Source organism: Zalophus californianus, chromosome 6 (genome assembly GCF_009762305.2).
Source record: "Zalophus californianus isolate mZalCal1 chromosome 6, mZalCal1.pri.v2, whole genome shotgun sequence".
Classification (NCBI taxonomy): domain Eukaryota; kingdom Metazoa; phylum Chordata; class Mammalia; order Carnivora; family Otariidae; genus Zalophus; species Zalophus californianus.
Genome location: NC_045600.1, coordinates 33947728 through 33971746, shown reverse-complemented (window position 1 = coordinate 33971746; position 24019 = coordinate 33947728). Strand labels below are relative to the sequence as shown.

At 32.6% G+C, this 24019-nt stretch overlaps 1 protein-coding gene across 11 annotated transcripts in view; it reads left to right on the top strand.

Annotated features, from left to right (window-relative positions):
- GPHN (gephyrin) overlaps nt 1-24019 on the top strand; it is a 624840-nt gene that overhangs the window by 99431 nt on the left and 501390 nt on the right. For all 11 annotated transcript variants that reach the window (XM_027571275.2, XM_035728121.1, XM_027571272.2 and 8 more), the window contains exon 2: nt 19513-19591. In XM_027571275.2, the coding sequence (XP_027427076.1) occupies nt 19513-19591 (79 nt within the window). The remainder of the gene's footprint in view (nt 1-19512; nt 19592-24019) is intronic.

The following is a 24019-nucleotide window of genomic DNA, read 5'->3' as shown; positions in this document are numbered from 1 at the left end:
AGGACTTAAAATATTTTTAAAATTACATTGCTTATTTGGCCTACTTGATAAAAGGTGATTATTTTTTCTGGCATACTGAAGGTTTAAGGTAGACCCTGAATATATTGAAATTTGGAAATGGAAGGGAAAGGCAAAAGAATAACTGGAAATATATATTCTCTCTCTATATATACTTATATACATATCAACTTATTATTTTAGTTTGCATATTGAAATATAAATATTTTCTCAAGATGATGTTATAAAAGAAGAATGAGAGCACATTATAAAAAGCTTCATATGATATCAAAAGATTGGATTTTACCTAAAACCACTGTTTACCACTGGGGCAATTTTATATATTTGTCTTTAGAAGGGTAACTCAGAGTCTTTTGGCAGTTAAGTAATGGCTTTTTAGAAGAAAAGATTAAATATAGGGTTTTAATGAAGTATTAGGGATAACATGGATTGGAATAAGGTATTAGTGATAAGATAAAATGCCTAGGTGGAATGGATCTTATTATTTTGCTTAGTCCTAGTTAATATGTGTGATAATCTTTTTTGGACAAGAAATTGTTTTAGAACACATTTACAGTGTTTGCCTAGGTCACATTAAAATTAATATGAATTTAGTTACTTTAGAAAATTTTTTTGTCCTTTAGAATTTTTAAAGTGTACCACTCTCTTAATATTATACTGTAAAATGTCAGCAGTGCTGCTAGAACCTGTGTATAGGGCAAAGATTATTCAGTGACTAATTTTGACGTTGTGTGACATTTTGTATTTAATATAGGCTTTCAGATAATATTTGATGATGTAAAAAGCTAAGTGTTGAGACTTTGCTTCTGAGTGGAATGGAGTAGCAGGAAGCAAATTAGCATTCTTTGCTTGTAACAACAGAAAAATAGGGTAAAATATAGACATCACCATTCTGCAACTTAGTTTACCTCAGGAGCATATTCCATTTTTCAGTTGCATCTGTGGTAAAGCACATTCTACCTCTGTTTTGTCCTAATCATATTGGCAATTACATCAAATATAAATAGACTTAACATTACAATTGAACACTAACCTTGTCAGACTGTGTAAAACAAGACCAAACACAGTTTTATGCTGCATTCACGAACCACATCTTAAATAGAAAGAGCAAGGGAGGTTGACATAAAAGGATAGAAAGAGATAAGCCATACTAATGTCAAAGTAGACTTTAAAACCAAGAGTAGATATAAAAGATGAATGTTTACAATGTTAAAAGGGTCAGTGTATAAGGAAGTTATCACAATCCTAAATCAGTGTGTACATAGTGAGTTAGTTTTAAACTGTATAAAGCAAAAACTGATGGAAACAAAAGGAGAACTGGACAAATCCCCAGTTGTACTGAGAGAATTTATGATACTTCTATCAATAGCTGGTAGACTGTGGATGACCAGAAAATAAGGAGATAAAGTAATCACCTGACCTAGTTAACAATTCTGGAATATGTCAGTGGAAAATGAATATATATTCTTTTGAAGTTCATCTAAAACATTAACCAAAATTGACCATATGGGTCATATAGATTTATAGCTATAAAGATTAGTGTGTTTCCAGTTAAAATGTGAGGTAGGTTGTTTTTGAAAATTGATGTTCTAAAAAAAAATTGATGTTCTAGTCTAAAATTTATTTGGAAATTCAAAGGACTAAGAAGAGTCAAGGAACTTTCAAGGAGTACCAAAAATCAGTGCAAGACTTTAGTACCAGATATTAAGACTTTCTATAACACTAGAGTTATTAAGGCACTGGTATTGGTGAAAGGATAAACCAATGGAACAGAATAGAGTATCCATTATAGTAAAGAGAATAATGGCCTCCAAACATGTGCAACCCTAATCTCTAGATCCTATAATATATCACATTACATAACAAAAGGAATTTAGCAAATCTAATTAAGGTTAGGGATGTTAAGATAGAAGATCCTGGTTATCTGTGTGTTTCCAGTCTAATTGCAAGAGCCCTCAAAAGCAGAGAATTTCCTCTTGACTGGAAGCAGAAGAGATAGGCAGCAGAAGGAGGATTCAGTGAGATTTCAAGTGTCAGAAGGATTCTATGCACTATTATTGATGGCACTCTTATTTAGGTGTATACAAGGGCTGGAGAACCGTTTAGTTGCTAAGAGCAGTACACAGCAGACAGCTGGCAAGGAATCAGAATGTTGGTCTTGACCCTATGGGACCTGTAATCTGTGAACTTGAGTGAGCTTGGAAATGGAGTCTTTCCAGAAATTCCTAATGACAGCCAAGCTGACAGACCCTTTACTTTTGGTTTTGTGAGACCTGGAGCAGAAAACCCAGACAATGCAACTCCAGTCTGAGTTGTGAGATAGTATATATCTGTTGTTTTAAGCTGCTAAGTTGAAATTGTGTAAGTGTGGGGGCGCCTGGGTGGCTCAATTGTTAAGTGTCTGCCTTCGGCTCAGGTCATGGTCCCAGGGTCCTGGTATTGAGCCCCGCATCGGGCTCCCTGCTCCACGGGAAGCCTGCCCTCTCCCACTTCCCCTGCTTGTGTTCCCTCTCTCACTGTGTCTCTCTCTGTCAAATGAATAAATAAAATCTTAAAAAAAAATTGTGTAAGTGTGTAATTTGTTATACCACAACAGAAAACTATTACATCCATGGAAAGTGGATTAATGCAAATACTATCATCCAATTTATAAAAAAGATAACATTGCAATAGTGGGGAAAAGGATTTTTGGGGGATGCTCTAAGGGAAAAGAGGATCATCGACCTCTAATCATACACATCATACGCAAAAATCTATTTCAGATACATCCATAGATCAAACTGTGAAAGAAAAAAATAAAGTTTTTACATAAAATCGTGAGAGAATATCTTCATGATCTTGGCTTAAGCAAGGATTTCTTAAATAGTATACAGGAAAATTGATAAACTGGATCACATTAAAAGTAAGAACTTTAGGAAGGATATTCTAAAAGACATAGAATGAAAGAAGATATTTGTAGTATGTATATCCAACAGAAGACTCATCTCTAACAACCCAATTTAAAAAATGATTAAAAGAAAAAATTTCACAAACAGTATATGAAAAATATGAACATTAAAAGGTGCTCAATATCAGTAATCATTAGAAAAATGCAAGTTAAAACCACCATAAAATATCTTCACACTTCACCAGAGTGTCTGGATGAAAAGGTGACATTTGCAAGAGTTAGTGAGGAAGTTGTACAATCAAATAGTTATACACAAATTGGTACTACCACTTTGGTAAGCTGAAAAGTGCCTACTAAACCTGAAAATACATATTTCCTGTGACCCAGGAATTTCACTCATAGGTGTTTGTGTAACAAATGTTTGCTTATTTTGCCAAAAGACATGTGTTGGAATGTTTATAGCACTTCCATTTGTAATAGCCTATACTAGAAACAACCCAAATGTCTACATATAGTAAAATAGGTAAGTAAATAATTGTGTTTCTTAAATTTTATTTTTAATTTTATATTTATTTATTTAAATTCTGTTAATCAACATATAGTGTATTACTAGTTTTGGAGGTAGAGTTCAGTGATTCATCAGTTGCACACAACACCCAAGGCTCATTATATCAAGTGCCCTACCTAAGGCCCCATCTCCCCACTCCCCACCCCTCCAGCAACCCTCAGTTTGTTTCCTATAGTTAAGAGTCTCTTATGGTGTGTTTCCCTCTCTGATTTCATCTTATTTTTCCCTCCCTTCTCCAATGATCATCTGTTCTGTTTCTTCAATTCTATATACGAGTGAAATCACATCATAATTGTCTTTCTCTGACTGACTTATTTCACTTAGCATAACACCCTCTAGTTCCATTCATGTTGTTGCAAATGGTAAGATTTCATTTTTTTGAGGGCTCTATCCACAGTTCAGCTATTGTGGACATTGCTGCTATAAACATTGGGTGCAGGTGCCCCTTCAGATCACTATGCTTGTAGAGCAATTGTTGGGTCATAGGGAAGCTCTACTTTTATCTTTTGAGAAACCTTGATACTGTTTTCCAGAGTGGCTCTCCAGCTTGCATTCCCACCAGCAGTGTAAGAGGGTTCCCCTTTGTCTGCAACCAGCCAACATCTGTCATTTCCTAACTTGTTAATTTTAGCCATTCTGACTGGTGTGATGTGGTATCTCATTGTCGTTTTAATTTGTATTTCCCTGATGCCAAGTGATGTTGTGCATTTTTTCATGTTGGCCATTTGTATGTCTTCTTTGGAGAAATGTCTGTTCATGTCTTCTGCCCATTTCTTAACTGGATTCTGTTTTTTGGGTGTTGAGTTTGATAAGTTCTTTATAGATTTTGGATACGAACCCTTTATCTGTTACGTCATTTACAGATATCTTCTCCCATTCTGTAGGTTGTCTTTTGGTTTTGTTGACTGTTTCCTTTGCTGTGCAAAAGCTTTTTTATATTGATAAAGTCCCAATAGTTCATTTTTGCTTTGTTTCCCTTGCCTGTGGAGACATGTCTAGCAAGAAGTTGTTGCAGCCATGGTCAAAGAGATTACTGCCAGTGTTCTCCTCTAGGATTTTGATGGATTCCTGTCTCACAGTTAGGTTTTTCATCCATTTTGAATTTATTTTTGTATATGATATAAGAAAGTGGTCCAGTTTCATTCTTCTGTGGCTGTCCAATTTTCTAACACCATTTGTTGAAGAGACTGTCTTTTTTCCATTGGATATTCTTTCCTACTTTGTCAAAGATTAGTTAGTTGACCATTAGAGTTGAGGGTCCATTTTGGGTTCTCTATTCTATTGCTATGGGTCTGTTTTTGTGCCAGGGCCGTAAGGTAATGGTTACAACTTTGCAATAGAGCTTGAAGTCTGTAATTGTGATGCCACCAGCTTTGGTTTTCTTTTTCAACATTCCTTTGGCTATTCAGGGTTTTATCTGTTTCCATACAAATTTTAGGATTATTTGTTCCTACAACAATGTTGATGGTATTTTGATAGGGATTACACTGAATGTGTAGATTGCTCTGGGTAGCACAGACATTTTAACAATATTTGTTCTTTCAATCCATGAGCATGGAATGTTTTTCCATTTCTTTGTGGCTTCCTCAATTTCTTTCATGAGTGTTCTATAGTTTTCAGAGTACAGATCCCTTACCTTTTCGGTTAGGTTTATTCCTAGGTATCTTGTGGTTTTGGGTGTAATTGTAAATGGGATTAATTCCTTAATTTCTTGTATCTCGTTGTATAGAAATGCAACAGACTTCCGTGCATTGATTTTATATCCTGCCACACTGCTGAATTTCTGTATGAGTTCTAGCAATTTTGGGGTGGAGTCTTTTGGGTTTTCCACATAGAGTATCATGTCATCTGCAAATAGTGAGAGTTTAACTTCTCATTTTAGACCCAAAGAGACCTCCAGATTGAAAGTGAGGGAGTGGAGAACCATTTATCATGCTAATGGCCATCAAAAGAACGCTAGGGTAGCAATCCTTATATCAAACTAGATTTTAAACCAAAGACTAATAAGAGATGAAGGAGGACACTATATCATAATTAAAAGGTCTGTCCAACAATATTTAACAACTGTATTTATGCCACTAACTTGAGAGCAGCCAATTATATAAACCAATTAATAACAAAATTAAAGAAACCCATGGATAATAATACAATAATAGTAGGGGACTTTAACACCCCCTTCACTGCAATGGACAGATCATCTAAGCAGAACATCAACAAGGAAAGCAAGGGCTTCAAATGACACACTGGAACAGATGAACTTCACAGATGTATTCAGAGCATTCCATTCTAAAGCACAGAATACACATTCTTCTTGAGTTCACATGGAACATTCTCCAGAATAGATCACATACTGAGTCACAAATCAGGTCTCAACTGATACCAAAAGATTGGGATCATTGCCTGCATTTTTTTCAGACCGCAGTGCTTTAAAACTTGACCTCAGCAACTTCTTTCAAGATACATCTCCAAAGGCAAGTGAAATAAAAGAAAATGAACTTTTGGGACTTCATCAAGATAAAAAGCTTCTGCACAGCAAAGGAAACAGTCAACAAAACAAAGAGGCAACCCACAGAATGGGAGGAGATATTTGCAAATGACACTACAGACAAAGGGCTGATATCCAAGATGTATAAAGAACTTCTCAAACTCAACACCCAGAAAACAAATAATCAAGTCATAAAATGGGCAGAAGACATGAACAGACACTTCTTCAAAGAAGACATAACAAATGGCTAACAGACACATGAAAAAATGTTCATCATCATTAGCCATCAGGGAAATTCAAAGCAAAACCACAGTGAGATACCACTTTACACCAGTTAGAATGGCAAAAATTGACAAGGCAAGACAACAAATGTTGGAGAGGTTGTGGAGAAAGGGGAACTCTCTTACACTGTTGGTGGGAATGCAAATTAGTACAGCCACTTTGGAAAATAGTGTGGAGAGTTTCCTCAAAAAATTAAAAATAGAGCTACCCTATGATCCAGCAATTGCACTACTGGGTATTTACCCCAAAGACACAGTAGTGAAAAGAAAGGCCATATGCACCCCAATGTTCATAGCAGCAATGACTGCAATAGCCAAACTTGCCCTTCAACAGATGAATGGATAAAGAAGATGTGGTCCATATATACAATGGAATATTACTCAGCCATCAGAAAGTATGAATACCCAACTTTTACATCAACATGGATGGGACTGGAGGAGATTATGCTAAGTGAAATAAATCAAGCAGAAAAAGTCAATTATCATATGGTTTCACTTATTTGTGGAACATAAAGAATAGCATGGAGGACATTAGGAGAAGGAAGGGAAAAATGAAGGGGGGGGAATTGGAGGGGGAGAAGAACCATGAGAGAGTATGGACTCTGAGAAACAAACAGGGTTTTAGAGGGATGGGGGTGGAGGGGGATAGGTTAGCCCGGTGATGGGTATAATGGAGGGCAGGTACTGCATGGAGCACTGGGTGTTATATGAAAACAGTGAATCATGGAACACTACATCAAAAACTAATGATGTACTGTATGGTGACTAACATAACATAATAAAATTAAATTAAATTAAAAATAAATAAAATTTGACCTCAATCACAAGAGAAAATTTGGAAGGAACACAAATACAGGAGGTTAAAGAACATCCTACTAAAGAATGAATGGGTCAACCAGGAAATTAAAGAAGAATTGAAAGAATTCATGGAAACAAATGAAAATGTAAACGTAACTGTTCAAAACCTTTGTGATGCAGCAAAGGTGGTCCTAAGAGGGAAATATATAGCAATAGAAGTTTTTCTCAAGAAACAAGAATAGTCTAAAATACCCAACCTACCTTACACCTAAAGGAGCTAGAGAAAGAACAGGAAATAAAGCCTAAATCCAGCAGAAGAGAATAAAGATTAGAGTAAAAAACAATTAAATAGAAACGAATAGAGCAGTAGAACAGATCAACGAAACTAGGAGCTGTTTCTCGGAAAGATCGATAAACCTCTGGCCAGACTGTCAAAAAGAAAAGAGAAATAACCCCCACAAATAAAATCATGAATGAAAGAGGAGATATCACAACCAACACTGAAGAAGTACAAATAATTATAAGAACGTATTATAAGCAAATAATTGCCAACAAATTAGGTAATCTAAAAGAAATGGATGCATTCATAGAAACATAAAATACAGAAACTGAAACAGGAAGAAATAGAAAACCTGAACAGACCCATAACGAGCAAGAAATTGAAGCAGTAATCAAAAATCTCCCAACAAAGAAGCATCCAGGAGTAGATGGGCTCCCAACTAAATTCTACCGACCATTTAAAGAAGAATTAATACCTGTTTTTCTGAAGCTGTTTTAAAAAATCAAAATGGAAGAAAAAATTCGAAACACATTCTATGAGGACAGCATTACCTTGATCCCAAAACCAGACGAAGACCCCACCAAAACGGAGAATTACAGACCAATATCCCTGATGAACATGGATGCAAAAATTCTCACCAAGATACTAGCCAATAGGATCCAACAGTACATTAAAAGGATTATTCACCAAGACCAAATGGGATTTATTCCTGGGCTGCAAAGTTGGATCAACATCTGCAAATCAATTGGTATGATACACCACATTAATAAAAGAAAGGACAAGAACCATATGATCTTTTCAGTCGATGCAGAAAAATCACTTGCCAAAAATAAAGCATCCTTTCTTGATTAAAACTGTCCACAGTGTAGGGATAGAGGGAACGTACCTCAAAATCATAAAAGCCATATACGAAAAGGGCATGGCAAATATTGTCAACCAGGAAAAACAGAGCTTTTCCTTTAATGTCAGGAACATGACAGGGATGTGCACTCTCACCACTGTTATTCAATATAGTACTAGAAATCCTAGCCTTAGTAGTCAGAGAAATAAAAGGCATTCACCTGGGTATGGAAGTCAAATCGTTTATTTTTATGCCATGCAATAGTATACTACAATGAGAATGAACAACATAAAATTAAATTGAAAAACATAGGTTAATCTCATAAGCATAATGTTCAGCAAAAAACACCAGATATAAAAAGAATGCCTATGATATGATTTTTGTAATGCTCAGAAATAGGCAAAACTAATGTATAATTTTAGAAGTCAGACAATAATTCTTACTGTTGTTTGTGGAGTAGTGAATGGAGGAAAGCATGAAGAGAGTTTTCCTTTTTATAAAAGTAAAGATATACACACTACTTCCAAACCCTACCTATGTTTATATTAGAAGAAGTAGTCTTTTGACTTTTTCCCTTCTTTTCGTATGTATATAATAAACGTGTCTTATTTCCGCTTTCATTTTTATCATTTAATGGTACTAATTATTTACACTTTTATATGAGCCTTGTACCTGTGCCAAGCAAGGACATAAGTATATACATGCACAGTCAATGATAACCAACTGAGTTTTATTCATAAGCAATGGCCTAATTCTACTGGATTTTAAATTGGTTCTTTTAATCAGTTTTTTTACTTCCTATATATTTATTAGAGTTTATCTTTAAAGCTGCCTGTTACTTTGTTGAAATTTGGATTTCTGTATTTAATCACTTAGATTTGTGTTTAGTTCTGTAAAATTCCCAGTAAACCTTGGGTTAAATTTCTGAGTTTGGGAAGAAGTAATTACAAGTGCATATTAAGTTTCTTAAAAAAATAAATTTGTATAATGTGGGTACCATCCTTCTTAAATTTGTCTATCTAAATTACAGTGTAATTCAGTGATGTATATTTTTTAGATATTCATGATGCTTTCTAAGACTAATTTTGTTCTCTGCCTACATTGATATCTTTTTTGATTGCTTTGATAATTAGATAAACCTTTAACTGTGCCACCAACCATCAAAAATATTTCACTTTTGGTTTCATCCTTTTATGGGATTGTATTACTAAGCCAAAGCAGAAATAATAGTAGTAATTATAGTAATAGAAATAATAGCCACATCCATTTATATTGTGTCAGGCAATATTCTAATTACTTTAGGGGTATTGACTTATTTAATGCAACAGTTCTGAGAGAAGTGCTATTATTAGCTTCATTTTAAACATGAAATGTTCAAGGAAAGAAGAGGTTAACTACCTTGCTGAAGATACACATTAAATGGATGCGCTAACATCAAATCCACTTCATCTAACCTCAGAGTCTGTTCTTAACCACACTATGCAAGTAAAAGACAGATAAGGAGATGATAAAAATTGAAATTCACTAAATAAATCTGAGGTTTTTACAAGTTTTTCAAATTTTTGAAAAGGCTAGTGATTATCCTAAAATAAGTGATTAATTCTTAAATGAATATTTTTATAATTGCATATTTAAAATACTAATTTAACAATTTCAGTAAGGCATGTGAATGTTTACTTATTTCATGTTTGAAAGTCTTTCTGTTTATCTTTGTTGAAAGATAAGAAGGAAGTAATTCATGATCTGTCTTCTGTATCTCTATGTAGTATTATATCTGTACGTGATGAAGTTGATATGGAATTCTTAACTTGTTATTTGGAAATTCCTGAATATTTAGAAGCTTCATAAAAATATCCTGGAAGCAAGCAATGAATGAAGAAAATAGTACTTAAAAACCTATGAAGAAATGAAAAATAGAAAAGAGCTGAAATGAATGATAAGAATGATATTAATCTAAAAGATATTTATCTGGTTCCATTTTCCTGGGTTTTTTAATTGGCTTATATAAATCCTAATGACATCTCAGTCTCTTTCCAGATTAGTACTTCTTTTTTTATTTTTATTCAAATATAGTTAACATACAGTGTTATATTAGTTTCAGGTATACAATATAGTGATTCAGCAATTCCATACATCAACCAGTGCTCATTATAAATGCACTCCTCAATCTCCATCATCTATTTCACCCATCCTCCCATCCACGTCCCCTCTGGTAACCATCAGCTTATTTTCTATAACGGTCTGTTTCTTGATTTGTCTCTCTTTTTGCCTTTGTTCATTTGTTTTGTTCCTTAAAAATATAAATGAAATCATATATTTGTCTTTCTCTGACTCCATCCATTTTGTTGCAAATGGCAAGATTTCAATTTTTTATTGTTGAATTATATTCCCGTGTGTGTGTGTATGTGTGTGTATATGTGCGTGTGTCTTTGTATCCCATATCTACTTTATCCATTCATCTATCGATGGACACTTGGGTTGCTTCCATAATTTGGGTATTGTAAATAATGCTGCTATAAACATAGGGGTGCAGGTATAACTTTGAATTAGTGTTTTTGTATTTTGGGGGTAAATACCTAGTAGTGTGATTACTGGATCATGGGGTAGTTCTATTTTCAACTTTTTGAGAAACCCCCATACTGATTTCCACAGTGGTGTACCAGTTTGCATTCTCACCAACAGTGCAAAAGAGTTCCTTTTTTTTCCCACATCCTCAACACTTGTTGTTTCTTTTGTTTTTGATTTTAGCCATTGTGTCAGGAATGAGGTGAAATCTCATTGTAATTTTGATTTGCATTTCCCTGATGATGAGTGATGTTGACCATCTTTTCGTGTGTCTGTTGGCCATCTGAATGTCTTCTTTGGAGAAATATCTGTCATATCTTCTGCTCATTTTGAAATTGCATTATTTCTCTTGTGGGTGTTGAGTTTGATAAGTTCTTTCTGTATTTTGGATACTAATCCTTATTAGATGTCTCATTTGAAAATATTCTCTCCCATTCAGTAAGTTGAATTTTAATTTTGTTGATTATTTCCTTCTCTGTGCAGGAGCTTTTTATTTTGATGTATTCCCAATAGCTTATTATTGCTTTTATTTCCCATGCCTCAGGAATATCTAGATAAATGTTCCTAAGGCCAGTGTTAGAAACCTTACTCCCTGTGCTTTCTTCTAGGATTTTTATGGTTTCAGGTCTTACATTTAGGTCTTTAATCCATTTTGAGTTTGTGTATGGTGGAAGAAAATATTCCACTTTCTTCCTTATACATGTTCCTGACCAGTTTCCCACACCGTTTAATGAAGAGACTATTTTGTCCATTGGATATTCTTTCCTGCTTTGTCAAAGTTTTCTCAATAACTTGAGTTTTGAAATGGGCTTTGGCCAGAGATATGAGGGAATAGAGAAGAGCATAAGTCAGTTAGCACCTTCTATGCAAAGTCATGGGCATATGTTACACAAATGCACATTCCAGGAATTATAACATCCACTTGCATGGTAATTCTTTTTTTATAAAGCAGGGATCACTAAACTTTTTCCATAAAAGGCCAGATAGTAAATATTCTAGGTTTTGCAGGCCAAGAGGGAAAACTGAGGATACTATGTATATACTGCTATAATAAAAAAGACAACAGATTTCCACCATTTTTAAATTTATGTCCAAATATAAAAATAATAACTGAGTGCAATATTATCATACATATTTACCAATTTGAATAGAGGAATGGGGGTAATTAGAGTTTATAGGTACTATTTCCTGTCATTAATATCTATTGCAAATGTTCATCTGTTCATGTTGATTTGCATGAGTATTTTATCTTTGCAAATGTCTCTTCACACAGGAAGTTATTGGTAATAATGAATTCATGAATGTATGATTTTAATTGAGCATATTAATTATTAGAATGTGTTTTTAGAATTCTGTTAGGATTGTTTTTTTCTTTTTAGCATGCTATTACATTGCAGAATAATCACTTCCAATTAAAGATAAGGTAGAAGCTCCTCAGTTGCAGAGTTAAATGGATTTTGAAATATAAAATTTTCTTTGCACTTGCATCAGATTCAAAAAAATGATTTTAAAACTGTAGTTTGAACTCAGAACATATATCTGTTGTAAATTTATTGGGAAAGGAGATTTTGCTTCTTGTTTTAATTTTTGTCAGAATCGGTATGTGTTACTTTTTGACTCACACGAAGTTCGTAAAACAGCTTGAAATTACTTAAAATTACCTAAAATTAAAGCAATGTTGATCATAGTGAAATGATTGTGTGAAAATAATAATTTTGCAAAAATGCATTGTTTTGGCTTCTAATTTTGGGTTGAATATGTTAAGAAAATTATCAAATTTCAAACACTACTGTTTACCTTCATTTGTTCATTTACCTCATTCAGTTTGCTCAGTAATAGTTTCTTTTAGTAGGTAGAAAATTGTAGGAATTAGGCGTAGAGGAAAATATAAAGTAGTATCTGAGGATAGATAATTGGTTATCCTAAAATGTGTTTTAAAGTAAATCTGTTTAGGGATGCCTGGGTGGCCCAGTCGGTTAAGCATGTGCCTTTGGCTCAGGTCATGATTCCAGGGTCCTGGGATCGAGTCCCACATTGGGCTTCTTGCTCCAGTGGGGAGCCTGCTTCTCCCTCTGCCTGCTGCTCTCTCTCTCTTTCTGACAAATAAATAAAGTCTTTAAAAAAATAAAATAAAGTGAATCTGCTTAAAATGGGGAACAAGATTTGATGTAAAATATGGACCAGAATCCTAATATTCATATAGAATTGCAAGGAATGGTGAGTAGCCAAAAATACCTTAAAGGAGAAAAAGTTGGGGGCTCACAGTTCCCCACTTAATAACCTGCTACAAAGCTACAGTAATCAAAACAGTGTGATAGTCACATAAGAGCAAACATATATCTATTGTATATATGGAATAGAATTGAGTCTAGAAATAAGCTCATATGTGTATTGGTAATTGATTTTTTAGAATAGTGCCAAGATCATTCAGTGGGGAAAAAAACTGCTTCTTCAACAAATGGTGCTGTAACAACTTAGTAAACACATGTAAAAGAATGAAGTCAGCCTTTTAACTTCACACCATGTACAGACATTAGCTCAAAATGAATAAAAGACCTAAGGAGTTAAAACTATAAAATTCGTACCAGAATGCATAGTGGAAATTTCTCATGACCTTGGATTTGGTAATGGTTTCTTAGATGTGACACCAAAAGAAAGAATAGGCAAATTAAAATTTATCAAAATTAAAAACTTTTGTACATTGAAGGACACTATCAAGAGGACACAATGACAACTCACAGAATGGGATCAAATATGTGCAAATCATATGTCTGATAAGTTCTGTATCTCAGAATGTGTAAATATTTCTTACAACTCAACAACAGGAACGTCAACAACCCAATTAAAAAGTGTGCAAAGGAATTGAATAGAAATTTCTCCAAAGAAGATATACAAATGGCCAACAGCATATGGAAAGATGCTCAACACCATTTGTTATTAGGAAAATGTAATCAAAACCACAATGAGATAATACTTCACACCCCACGGTTAGGACTAAGTTAAAAAAACAACGACTGTGGATGTTGGGAAATGGAGCCTTCTTACATTGCTGGTGATGTTAAATAGTGTAACTGCTTTGGAAAACAATTTTTTAGTTCTTCAAAAAATCTAAACATGGAATTTCCATATGATCCAGCAATTCTATTTCTTCGTATATGCCCCAAGGAATTGAAAACAGGTACTCAAACAACTACTTGTACATACATGCTCGTTCAACACTATTCACAATAGCCAAAAGGTGGAAACAGCCCAAAGGGCCAACAAAGGATGAATGGATAGACAAAAGTCAGACCTATATACAATGGAATATTATTCAGCCATACAAAGAATGAAGTACTGATATATACTACAACATGGATGAATCTTGAAAATATTATGCTAAGTGAAAGAATTCAAAAGCAAAAAAATTGTGTCTGTATGCTTGCATTTGTATGAAATATCCAGAATAAGTAATCCACAGAGATAGAAAGCAGATTGGTGGTTACCAGGGCTTAGGGGAACGGAGGAATGGCGACTTGCTGCTTATTGGGTAGCAGGTTTTCTCTTGGGATGATGAAAATGTCTTGGAAATAAAGGTAGTGATCTCACAACATTGTGAATGTACTAAATGTTACTGAACTGTACACTTTAAAATGGTTAGTTTCGATAAATATAAAAAATTAAAAAAATAAGATGCTGAATTTTGTGTTATGTGAATTTTATCTAAGTAACAAAAAAGAATATAGAGATTTATGTTGAAAAGTGTGATTAAGAATTATGGAATCAGTCTAATTTTTCTTATGTTAGCTATTAAATGATATATGTTTAGAATAAAACAACATGCTCATTTTTTTGGGTGATATTTTAAAATCATGACATATTGACATTTTTCCGTTAAACATTTAACTTTCACACTGATCACAGATGGGGACACTTTTAAGAAAAATATATAATGTTTCTAACAACTAGGTCTTAAACTTTTGATACTCAAATATGTATTTTTTGAAACATATCAGTATTTTTGTCTTTTTCTGTGATTATAAAGTATTGTTTTATTTGGTCTAACTTTGAATAAATTAATTGGAATCTCTAGATTGTATAAAGTTACAATTCATTTTAATTATCAGTTGTTTTCACAGGACCATTTCTTTGGGATTTTATTTCACTGGGTATTTTGAAACTACCGAATAAATGAGTTTTAAATTGGATCTGTTTTTACTGTTATCCTGGCAATTTTCAAATGTTACCTTATTTTTGTGTTCATAAACATGGATAATACAATAAGTTAATTACTGAATTCCTACCATGGTATATTTTAAACATGAATTTTTGAGGATAGCAGTTCTTTTGTTACAGGAAAATCCTTCCTGACCCGAACAAGATAGAATATAAATGTCATCCTAAAATAAAGAGATGGCTAGGTCTTTCATACTATAGTTGCTAATAATCAGGTTGAATAATCCATTATAGTAGGACTTAGAATATACAGTATAAAGATTTTATCAAAGAGCATATTGCTTATACATAATGCTTGTAAGTGGGAAAATGAACATAAAGTACTTAGCACATAATGAATGTCAGCTATTACTTTGACTGTATACCAGAAAAAAAGATGAATATATACCAAAAAAAGATGTTTATGATAAGCTAAGAATCCTGTTATGGATCCATTTTACAAATATCTCTAAGTATATACTGCGTTTGATTGCCGACTTTTGCTGACCGTAGGCAAAATGTGATTCTCATCTATAAAGTAATGATGAGTGGGATTAATACTGTTTTGAGGTCTGTGTATATATGTGTGTTTCAGTTTCTATAAAAATATTTTTAGGGGCACCTGGGTGGCTTAGTGGGTTAAGCATCTGCCTTTGGCTTGGGTCATTATCCCAGGGTCCTGGGATTGAGCCCCGCGTCAGGCTCCCTGCTCAGTGGAGAGCCTGCTTCTCCCTCTCCCTCTGCCTATCTGTGCTCTCTCTCTATGTCTCTGTCAAAGAAATAAATAAAATCTTTTAAAAAAGTTTTAGTAAAATTTTTGCAAATATAATTTTAAAGCAACTTAATATATAAGCAAGTAAAAACAGAGCTCTTTAGCTGAAAGGGGAAAAGGAATGTCATTACTCTGAGACACCTCCATAGAATCCATGAGAAATGAAGCACAGTTCACTAACCACTTAACTAGAAGATCCATAATGTTTCATTCCACTTTAAAAACTGTAATTCTTTAATACTGCTTTGAGTTGGAATTTACTGTCTTGTAATGAATTTTAATTGTATAACTTTTATGTGTTTTGAAGTTATGGAAATGTAAGAGAATTCAAAATATATGAGTTGAGAACTATGGTCCATATAGTATAGTGATTAAGAGTACAACCTCTTCAGTTATAGCATCTAGATTTTCCCAGTATTGCTATTTATTAACTATATGATCCATAGCAAGTTGCTTAATCTTCCCATGCTTTAGAATCTTCATTTGTAAAATAGTGATACAGATAAGCTTATCATTGGATGATAAAGAAGATTAAGTGAGATAATAAATATGAAATGCTTAACATATAATGAATTTCAATTATTGATTATAGATCCAAACGACAAACATTTAAGGAAAAAATGCATATGATTGGATAGGAACTCTGGTAAAGAGTTCAGTTTACTAATATTTCTAATTTTTCTTTGTGTCCTTCAAGTTAATTATTATATCAGTATAAAACAGGCTGAAGTAAGGTTTATAATTTTCATGTTAATACCATAAAAAGTTTGACTATGTATTTCTATTGTAATTTTTCCCATTTTATCTGATTTTTGTGGTGACATGTTGATGACTTTTTATTAGTCAGTGCAGTGAGGAGCATAGTAGTTCCTGTAGTCATCATATACTGTGGGGGGTAAAAAACAGTAAAATATGGTGACCCAGACTGATTGATTTTAATGTTTTTACATATAAAAAATTATGTTCACTTGCTTCTTTAAAAAGTGCCATATTCTTATTTATAATTCAATAAGAAAATTGTGTTGGTGGAAAAAAAGCTTTAACTATAATATATATGGTTAGGCAGCTAAAATTTTAGAATTTTTGTTGAGTCTATTTTTGATTTCTTGCTTTGTTTTTAACTTAAACTTTGGATGGAATATGAATTTTAGAAAAGTGCCTTCTTTAGCAAAAGTCATTTCACAGATAGCTGACTAGCAAGCCTTTAAAAGAGCAAAGGTTTATTCCATTTTAATTAAGCCTGCAAAACTTTTAGGCTCCTGAGGTTTATAACTAAGCTCTCATATTTGTCAAATTGGGCAAGAAACTTGAGAACAAATTTTATGATATATTATAGCTTCAATTTTAGTTCAGCAGGAAACCAACTTTCCTTAAAGTGTGCCAACATTTTATTTTTTTTCTTTTGGCCCTACTCAGGAAGTGGTGTAAATGAGCATTTGTATTAAAATTATGAAAAGCAGGAAATTTGTCTTACATCAACAGGTTGATTTGAGTGTCTGCTAAATATGGAATGAAAATTATGTATTAATCAAAATTATTCCACTCATTGCAAAAAAATAAAAAGTGGGAAATATCTTTTGGGAATTAATAAGAAAGAATCCAAACTTTTTTCAATTTCAGATGTTTTTATAGCATCATTGTTTTTGTGTATTTTCATTTATTTCAGAGAGACATTCAGATTTTTAATTTTGAGGGACTCTATAAAGAAAGGGAATATAAAATCCAAATAAAATATTAGGTGATGGATCTTTGAAAGGAATAAGGTGAATGTCATATTCTTCTTGCTCCGTATGTAGGTTAGAAATGACTCTTTAAGATCCATAGAATAAAATTGTTGAATTGAAATAGAAAATAATCCACCATTTAATATTTATGCTAATAAATACAAAAATACTATATAAGTAAAGTTTTATTTTGCCTTTAATTTTTGGATGGATATTTTATCAAGGTCTAGACTTTTAGATTTCCAGTTTTTCCTCAGCATATTAATCAAAACTTTACATTGTCTTCTGGATTCCATAGTTTATGTTAAATACTCAGCTATAAGTCTTACTGTTTTTCCTCTGAAGATGATGTGCCCTTTTTCTCTTCCTGGTTATTTTTAAGATTTTCTTATCATCTTTTATTTTCAACAGTTTGGCTGCTCATGTCATTTTATTTTACTTTTTCCAGTGTGGGTTGGTTGAGTCAGTGAATTAGTGTATTGAATCAGTTTTGGAATAATCTCAGCTGTTCTGAAAATACTGCTTTTGCCCCATTCTCTCTCTCCTCAACTACAGTTACATTGAGCTGTTTGATTCCCATGTTTCTTTTGCTCTGTTTTTTTCACGTATGTGTTTTTCCTCTTTGCTTCAGTTTGGATATTTTTTGCTGATCACTTCAAGTTCACAAATCCTGTTTTTCTGTGTTGAGTCAGCTATAAAACTCATCCCCTGATTTCCTAATTTCAGATACTGTGTTTCTCAATTCTAAAATTACTATTTAATTCTTTTTCATAGATTTTAATTCTTTGCTGAAATTTTCCTTCTTTCATCCACTGTGAACATTTTTCTGTATCTTCAACTTATGTTAAATAAATTTTTTTGAAAGTTTAAGTTTTCTTAAAGTCCTTGTCTTCTGATGCTGTATCATCTGTGGGTCAGTATCTACCTATCTATCTATCTGTGTGTGTATGTGTGTGTACATATATATAATATATAATTTTTTCTCTTGGTTATTGGTCACATTTTGGGTCCTTTTGCATACTTTGTAATTTTTGTTATATACCAATGTTGTTTATTATAGGATCAAAGAAATTGATATAAATGTTATTAAGTGTTAAGTGCCAGTCACTTTAACTCAACTTCAAACTGAGCTGAGTAGAGTGAAAACTTTAGATATACTTAGTCTACCTCTGATCTTAAATGTCTTTATGGGTAAAACTTGTGTTACAGATATTCTGATGTGACTTTGTTCTTATGTATTGTGAAATTGTGAGAAGTTTTACTGTATCTCTTGAGTTCTGCCCCCTTTTATTAACCCCTCCTGCCCCCCTTGCTTTTGGTTGAGAGCAATTGTTTTTCTCAGGGGAGATCTGAAATTCTACACTGAAAGTGGTAGACTCCACTTACTGTAGTGTGACTTTGACTCCTAATCACTCTAGCACTATAGAAAACATTATTTGCCCTCTGGCCCATTTTTTCCTCCTCATTCCAAATCCTCTTGTGCTGTCCAACCCTCAGCAAATCTTCCAGCAGAAAACGGTTTTCATGGGATTTCATAGGATTTCTTAGGGTTCCATAGGATTTCATTCTGTCATGCCAGCCTGTGAACCATCAAGAACTATGCTGGTTTTTCTTTTCTCTAGTAGTGTCCCTCTTTCTGGGTCTTAGCTCGTAACTGGCAAATTCTCCTGGAAATGAAAACAATAGGAGGCTTAGCTTTTCTCCTAGTTTGTTCTTATTAGCTCACATTGCTGTCTTATATCTTTAAAAATATGATTTGAGGGGACAGCTAATGTTTTTTTTTTCTAGTTGTGGAAGCAGTGACTTGTCACTATGTGCTGGTAACATGGTGTTATAAAAGTAAGAACAAAATATAAACCCATGTGTTTAGTCTTTTATATGTTGTATTTATATAAAGTTTGAATGCTTAGATTATTGGCTTGTTATTGAATATTAATATTTGTTGCTAAATCTATTAGGCCAGAAATTGATTACCGTTGATCTTTGGAAAAATCCTATCCATAGAACCAGCCAATTTAAAATTCCATTTTGTCAGTAGTAATTGAAATAAAATGTAAGCAAAAATTAATTTTCTTTTTCTTTCCCCCTTTCCTGTTTAGTGAGTGATAGTTGCTTCAGGAATCTTGCAGAAGATCGCAGTGGGATAAATCTCAAAGATCTCGTACAAGATCCTTCTTTGTGAGTATTTGGTTTTCAGTACTAAGCATAATTTACAACTTTATAGTTAGTGTGACTTTTTCAAAAGAGTTGTAAATGAGAACTAATTTAATGTTGAGTAAGTTTTTCTTTTCTAACAATTTGTGTTGCATATAGTGAAGGACATCCAACAGTTTCAATAGAAGTGAAGGTATAGAATAGTTTCTTTTTAGAAATAGAATAGATATTAGAAGAAGAGATAGCATTGTGATTAATGATCAACTTTCAAAGAGCCTTTCTTAATGGTTGATGATATCTTACCAATGTGGCAGTAGATACTGGGGAGGGAAGATGATGAGTAATTCATTTGCTGGGAAAGGTGCAATTAAATTTGCTTGCATCAATTTTAAACTTTTTTTTTTGGATAATTTGTAATACTTATTTATAAGTAAAATTATAAATATAAAGTAATTTTTTATAACATACTTGAATATTTAGAATATATTTAATATTTTATGTTAGAAAGCCATAGAAGGAAAAATTTTTGAAGTTTTATAGGTTTCAATTTTTAATGTTCTTACTAATGCCACTTTCTATTTTTATTTTATGAATTAATTTTTTATAATTTTATATTTACTGTAAATTATGCATCCTATCTTCTATATGAACATGCCTCCTGGTAGGATCACCTCTATTAAAAAAAAAAAATCAAGACTAGTTAAGCCTTATGCAGTAGAGAAAAGAAAATGGAGTGCTGGCAGGTGCTTTCTTTAATGATGTATGTAATGCGTTCAGTAAAATAGATCAGGAAATCAATCTTTCATATCATATATAATATACACTCCCACAAGTTTTACTAGTAATTGAGTATTTTGTGAGGAATAAAACACAAGCATGTGTCAAATCTGGAGGATATTGATTCTTTAATGATTTCCCATTTAAAAAAATATAGTCACAAGATACAGAATCTTGAAAATGACTGAATCTTAGAGCTTATAATATAATGAATTTAGAAATGAGCTTCTAAACTCAATTCTCAATTTTTTTTTATTAATCTGTTTTTCTTTTTCTCACTCAAAAGGAATGTCAGTATTCTTTCTCCATGATCTTTATGCTACTGAAAATTGACAGTTGTCCTTTCAGTCCTATAAATATTTAATCAAGAATATAACTATTCTTTATTTTGATGTAAATATTCCCAGTAAATTAATGTCAAATAACATTTATTTGCATGAAGAATTCTATTTTCCTTATAGATATAGGAGGAAACTTTGTAATTGTTTTTGAAAGATTTTATCCATCTGAATGAATAACAAATTATTCCATTGTATTATTTGAAGATATATTTTTGGTCACAACAGTATTATTTATCTGTATTGTGTAGTCTTTGTGGAAAAAATGTGCTCATCTAAACATTAATGATATAAAAGCTATGGAGAATTATACTTAAATAATTGATGATAGCAATGAGTTATAGTGTTTTGAGAGAATTTGGTACTTCTTCCAAGAATGTAGAATAATCATCATGCAACCTAGCACTAAATTTTAAATTTAATCTTAGTATTCTAAGAGAAATTTATCTGAGATCACTATGGCATGGGTTGGAGAAAATAATTCTGTCTCTGTTTTGAAATAGCAGATATCTTATCTTAGCATCATTCTCTTAACGTGGCATTAGTTTCTTGACATTAGTCTTGAATGTAAGAATTTAGTGAGAATTTGTCTGGCCTTTGCCACTTGGGAAGAACTTTTTTTTATTAATAGTCAAAATGTACTATTAATGACTCTAATTCATATTTTAGCAATATATTTCTTCCTTAGCAAAATTCTTAAAGGAAGGAAATGCCTAGTGTAGAAATTGATGTATTTTTCTCAGTTGTTACGATGGGAAATATTTTCTTCTGAGTTATTATTCTATAACAATATTCACTTAGTACATACCTCATGGGTATGGATTTTTTTCTTAAAGACATTTACCTCTCTTCTGTCCCAAACTCCTGACAAAAATGTTTACTATTTGTTCATTGATTCATGTATACTACATGATTCTATATGGAGTTGGATTATTTATGTTGCAACATTGAGTTGAAAATATGTCAGAAATAATGTCTTTACAGTAAAAAAATCTGCTTAAAAAAATCACTGGCATTTGATAAATACTCCAGATTCCTGAGCTGCTAATGCTGAAAGGAATTGATGTGTAAAGAAAAACTAAGTATTAAAATCGCTAAGGCTATTCAAAAGGAAGAGGATAAAGAGGGAAGGAAAAAAGAAGTGAAGAGAACCCAGGCTATCTGGTCAATATTGACACTTGGAGGAGTTTATAGTATGTCATAGTTGGATAAATGAGCATGTATGGAATTTCTGTGGGCAAAGTAGAAAAATAAAACCAAATCAAATGTGGTATGTGTGTCTGTATGTGTGTGTGTGTGTCTTTAAATGAATGAATGAAGTTTTAAGGGTTTATTGCCTCAGAGGAGAATGAAAAAGCAGAACAAAAAGTGATACTTTTAAATCTGTGTCGAGCTAATGGAATAATGTGATAGGCCTTCTGTCATTTATCTAGTCTGTGTAAACTACACTCGCCAAGATTTTGCTTCCATTGTATGGTAAAACTAATTGGGCTTGAATGAACTGAGTGATCTATGTTATAAGAACATGATGGAGGGATGCCATGAGAGAAAAAGATGAGAAAGTTGTGAATCCCTAAGAAAGACGTTCTGGCCTTACTACTAACTTTTGAGCTGTTTCAATAATGAGAGCAGAATGTGACTTGTGGGAAGATTGAGGTAAAGGGGATACCTGAGAAGCTCTCTTCTTTGGTAGTTATTCTGGGAATAATTTTTTCTATCACAATCCTGCAGGTGTTAAGTGTAAGACCAAGTAGAGGATCTTGACCTTCATTTCTTGCTGATGAATGTGTCTGAGGATTTGTTTGAATTAGTAATTTGCATGCATGTTAAATTTCAAAATGAACAATTTTATCTGTTTTAAAAGCTCATCTTATGTTTATGATTTTAAGTATTTTAAGATTGATTTCCTCTGCTATATGTATAATTTGTTCTGTTGTGTTGTAAGACCTCTTGTTTTACTTGTGGTTTCTCAATGGCACATTGAAAAGCATTGTCAAATTTAACTTGATGTTTCACTGTATTAGAAACACATCCAGTGTGATAGATACTTTTCATACATAAAGGAAGTTATTCTTAGTAGCATGATATAATTAATTTTTTTCTCTTTAAGTTGAGGGATGCATGATATTTAAGTTATAAAAAATCGTTTATGCTGCTTCTTGTTATTTATGTTAGAGAGATGACTTATTACATGCAAATTATATACTGTATATAATAAGTTATATTTAGTTCTGTTCTTTATAGAGGTCATTCTCAAAAATACTTTTAAAGCCCCATTGATTGTGTGCTGAAGATGAAAGATAAAACATATTAACATATTTATACTTTAGATTTCCTATTGCTTACTTATAACTATTTAACACAAATAATTATTTGAGCTCAGAAACATTTATAGAAATTATTGAAGCTGTTTAAGAATCAAAAGGGGAAAATTAAGAATGAAAAGGGCTAACATAATTGAACACCTGTTTGTACTATTCTTTGTGTTGATGCCGATGATGTGTGTGGTATAGGTGGGTATGTCTTGTTTAATTTGCAAAAGCCCTTAAAGTTTAGGACCATCCTAGATATGTGTTATGTAAGTTAGTTATAGGAAGAGTAGTTTAATTCATAGCAGAATTGGATATCTCTTGACACTAGAAATATAATTTATAATGCAGGATACTAGTAATTTTCTTTATAGTCAAACAGGGAAAGTTTATATTCTTTGAGAATTTTGTACAACATGACAAATATATCAGTCTTCCTTTTTTTCCCTTTATGGTACTCAGCATTTTTTCAGTTGTTTCAGTGATAAACAGATTTTGAAAAGATATTACCAATTTATAACCTCTTGTGATTTGTAAAAAAGTATGATTCAGTGAAATAGATCTTAATTCTGAATCCTGAATAAATTATGTTATGGAGCAAGAAATACTTTTTTCTTATCAGTATTCTTGGTATTTCTTTTAATTGTCATAAAATAAAAATGACATAAAATTTACCATCTCAACCAATTTTAAGTGTATAGTTCAGTAATGTTAAGTATATATGCACTGTTATGCAATCATTCTCTAGAAATTTTTCATCTTACAGAACTGCAATGCTATACTTGTTAAACAATAACTCCCCATCCCTCCTCCAGCCTTTGACAACTACTATTGTACTTCCTGTTTCTATGATTTTGACTTTTGTAGAAATCTCATATAAGTAGAATCATGCAGTATTTGTCTTTTTGTGACTGGTTTATTTCACTTAGCATAATAGTCCCAAGGGAATTCTCCCATGTTGTAGCATGTGTAAGAATTTTCTTTTTAAGGCTCAATTATATTCCATTATTTCATTATATGTTCCGTTA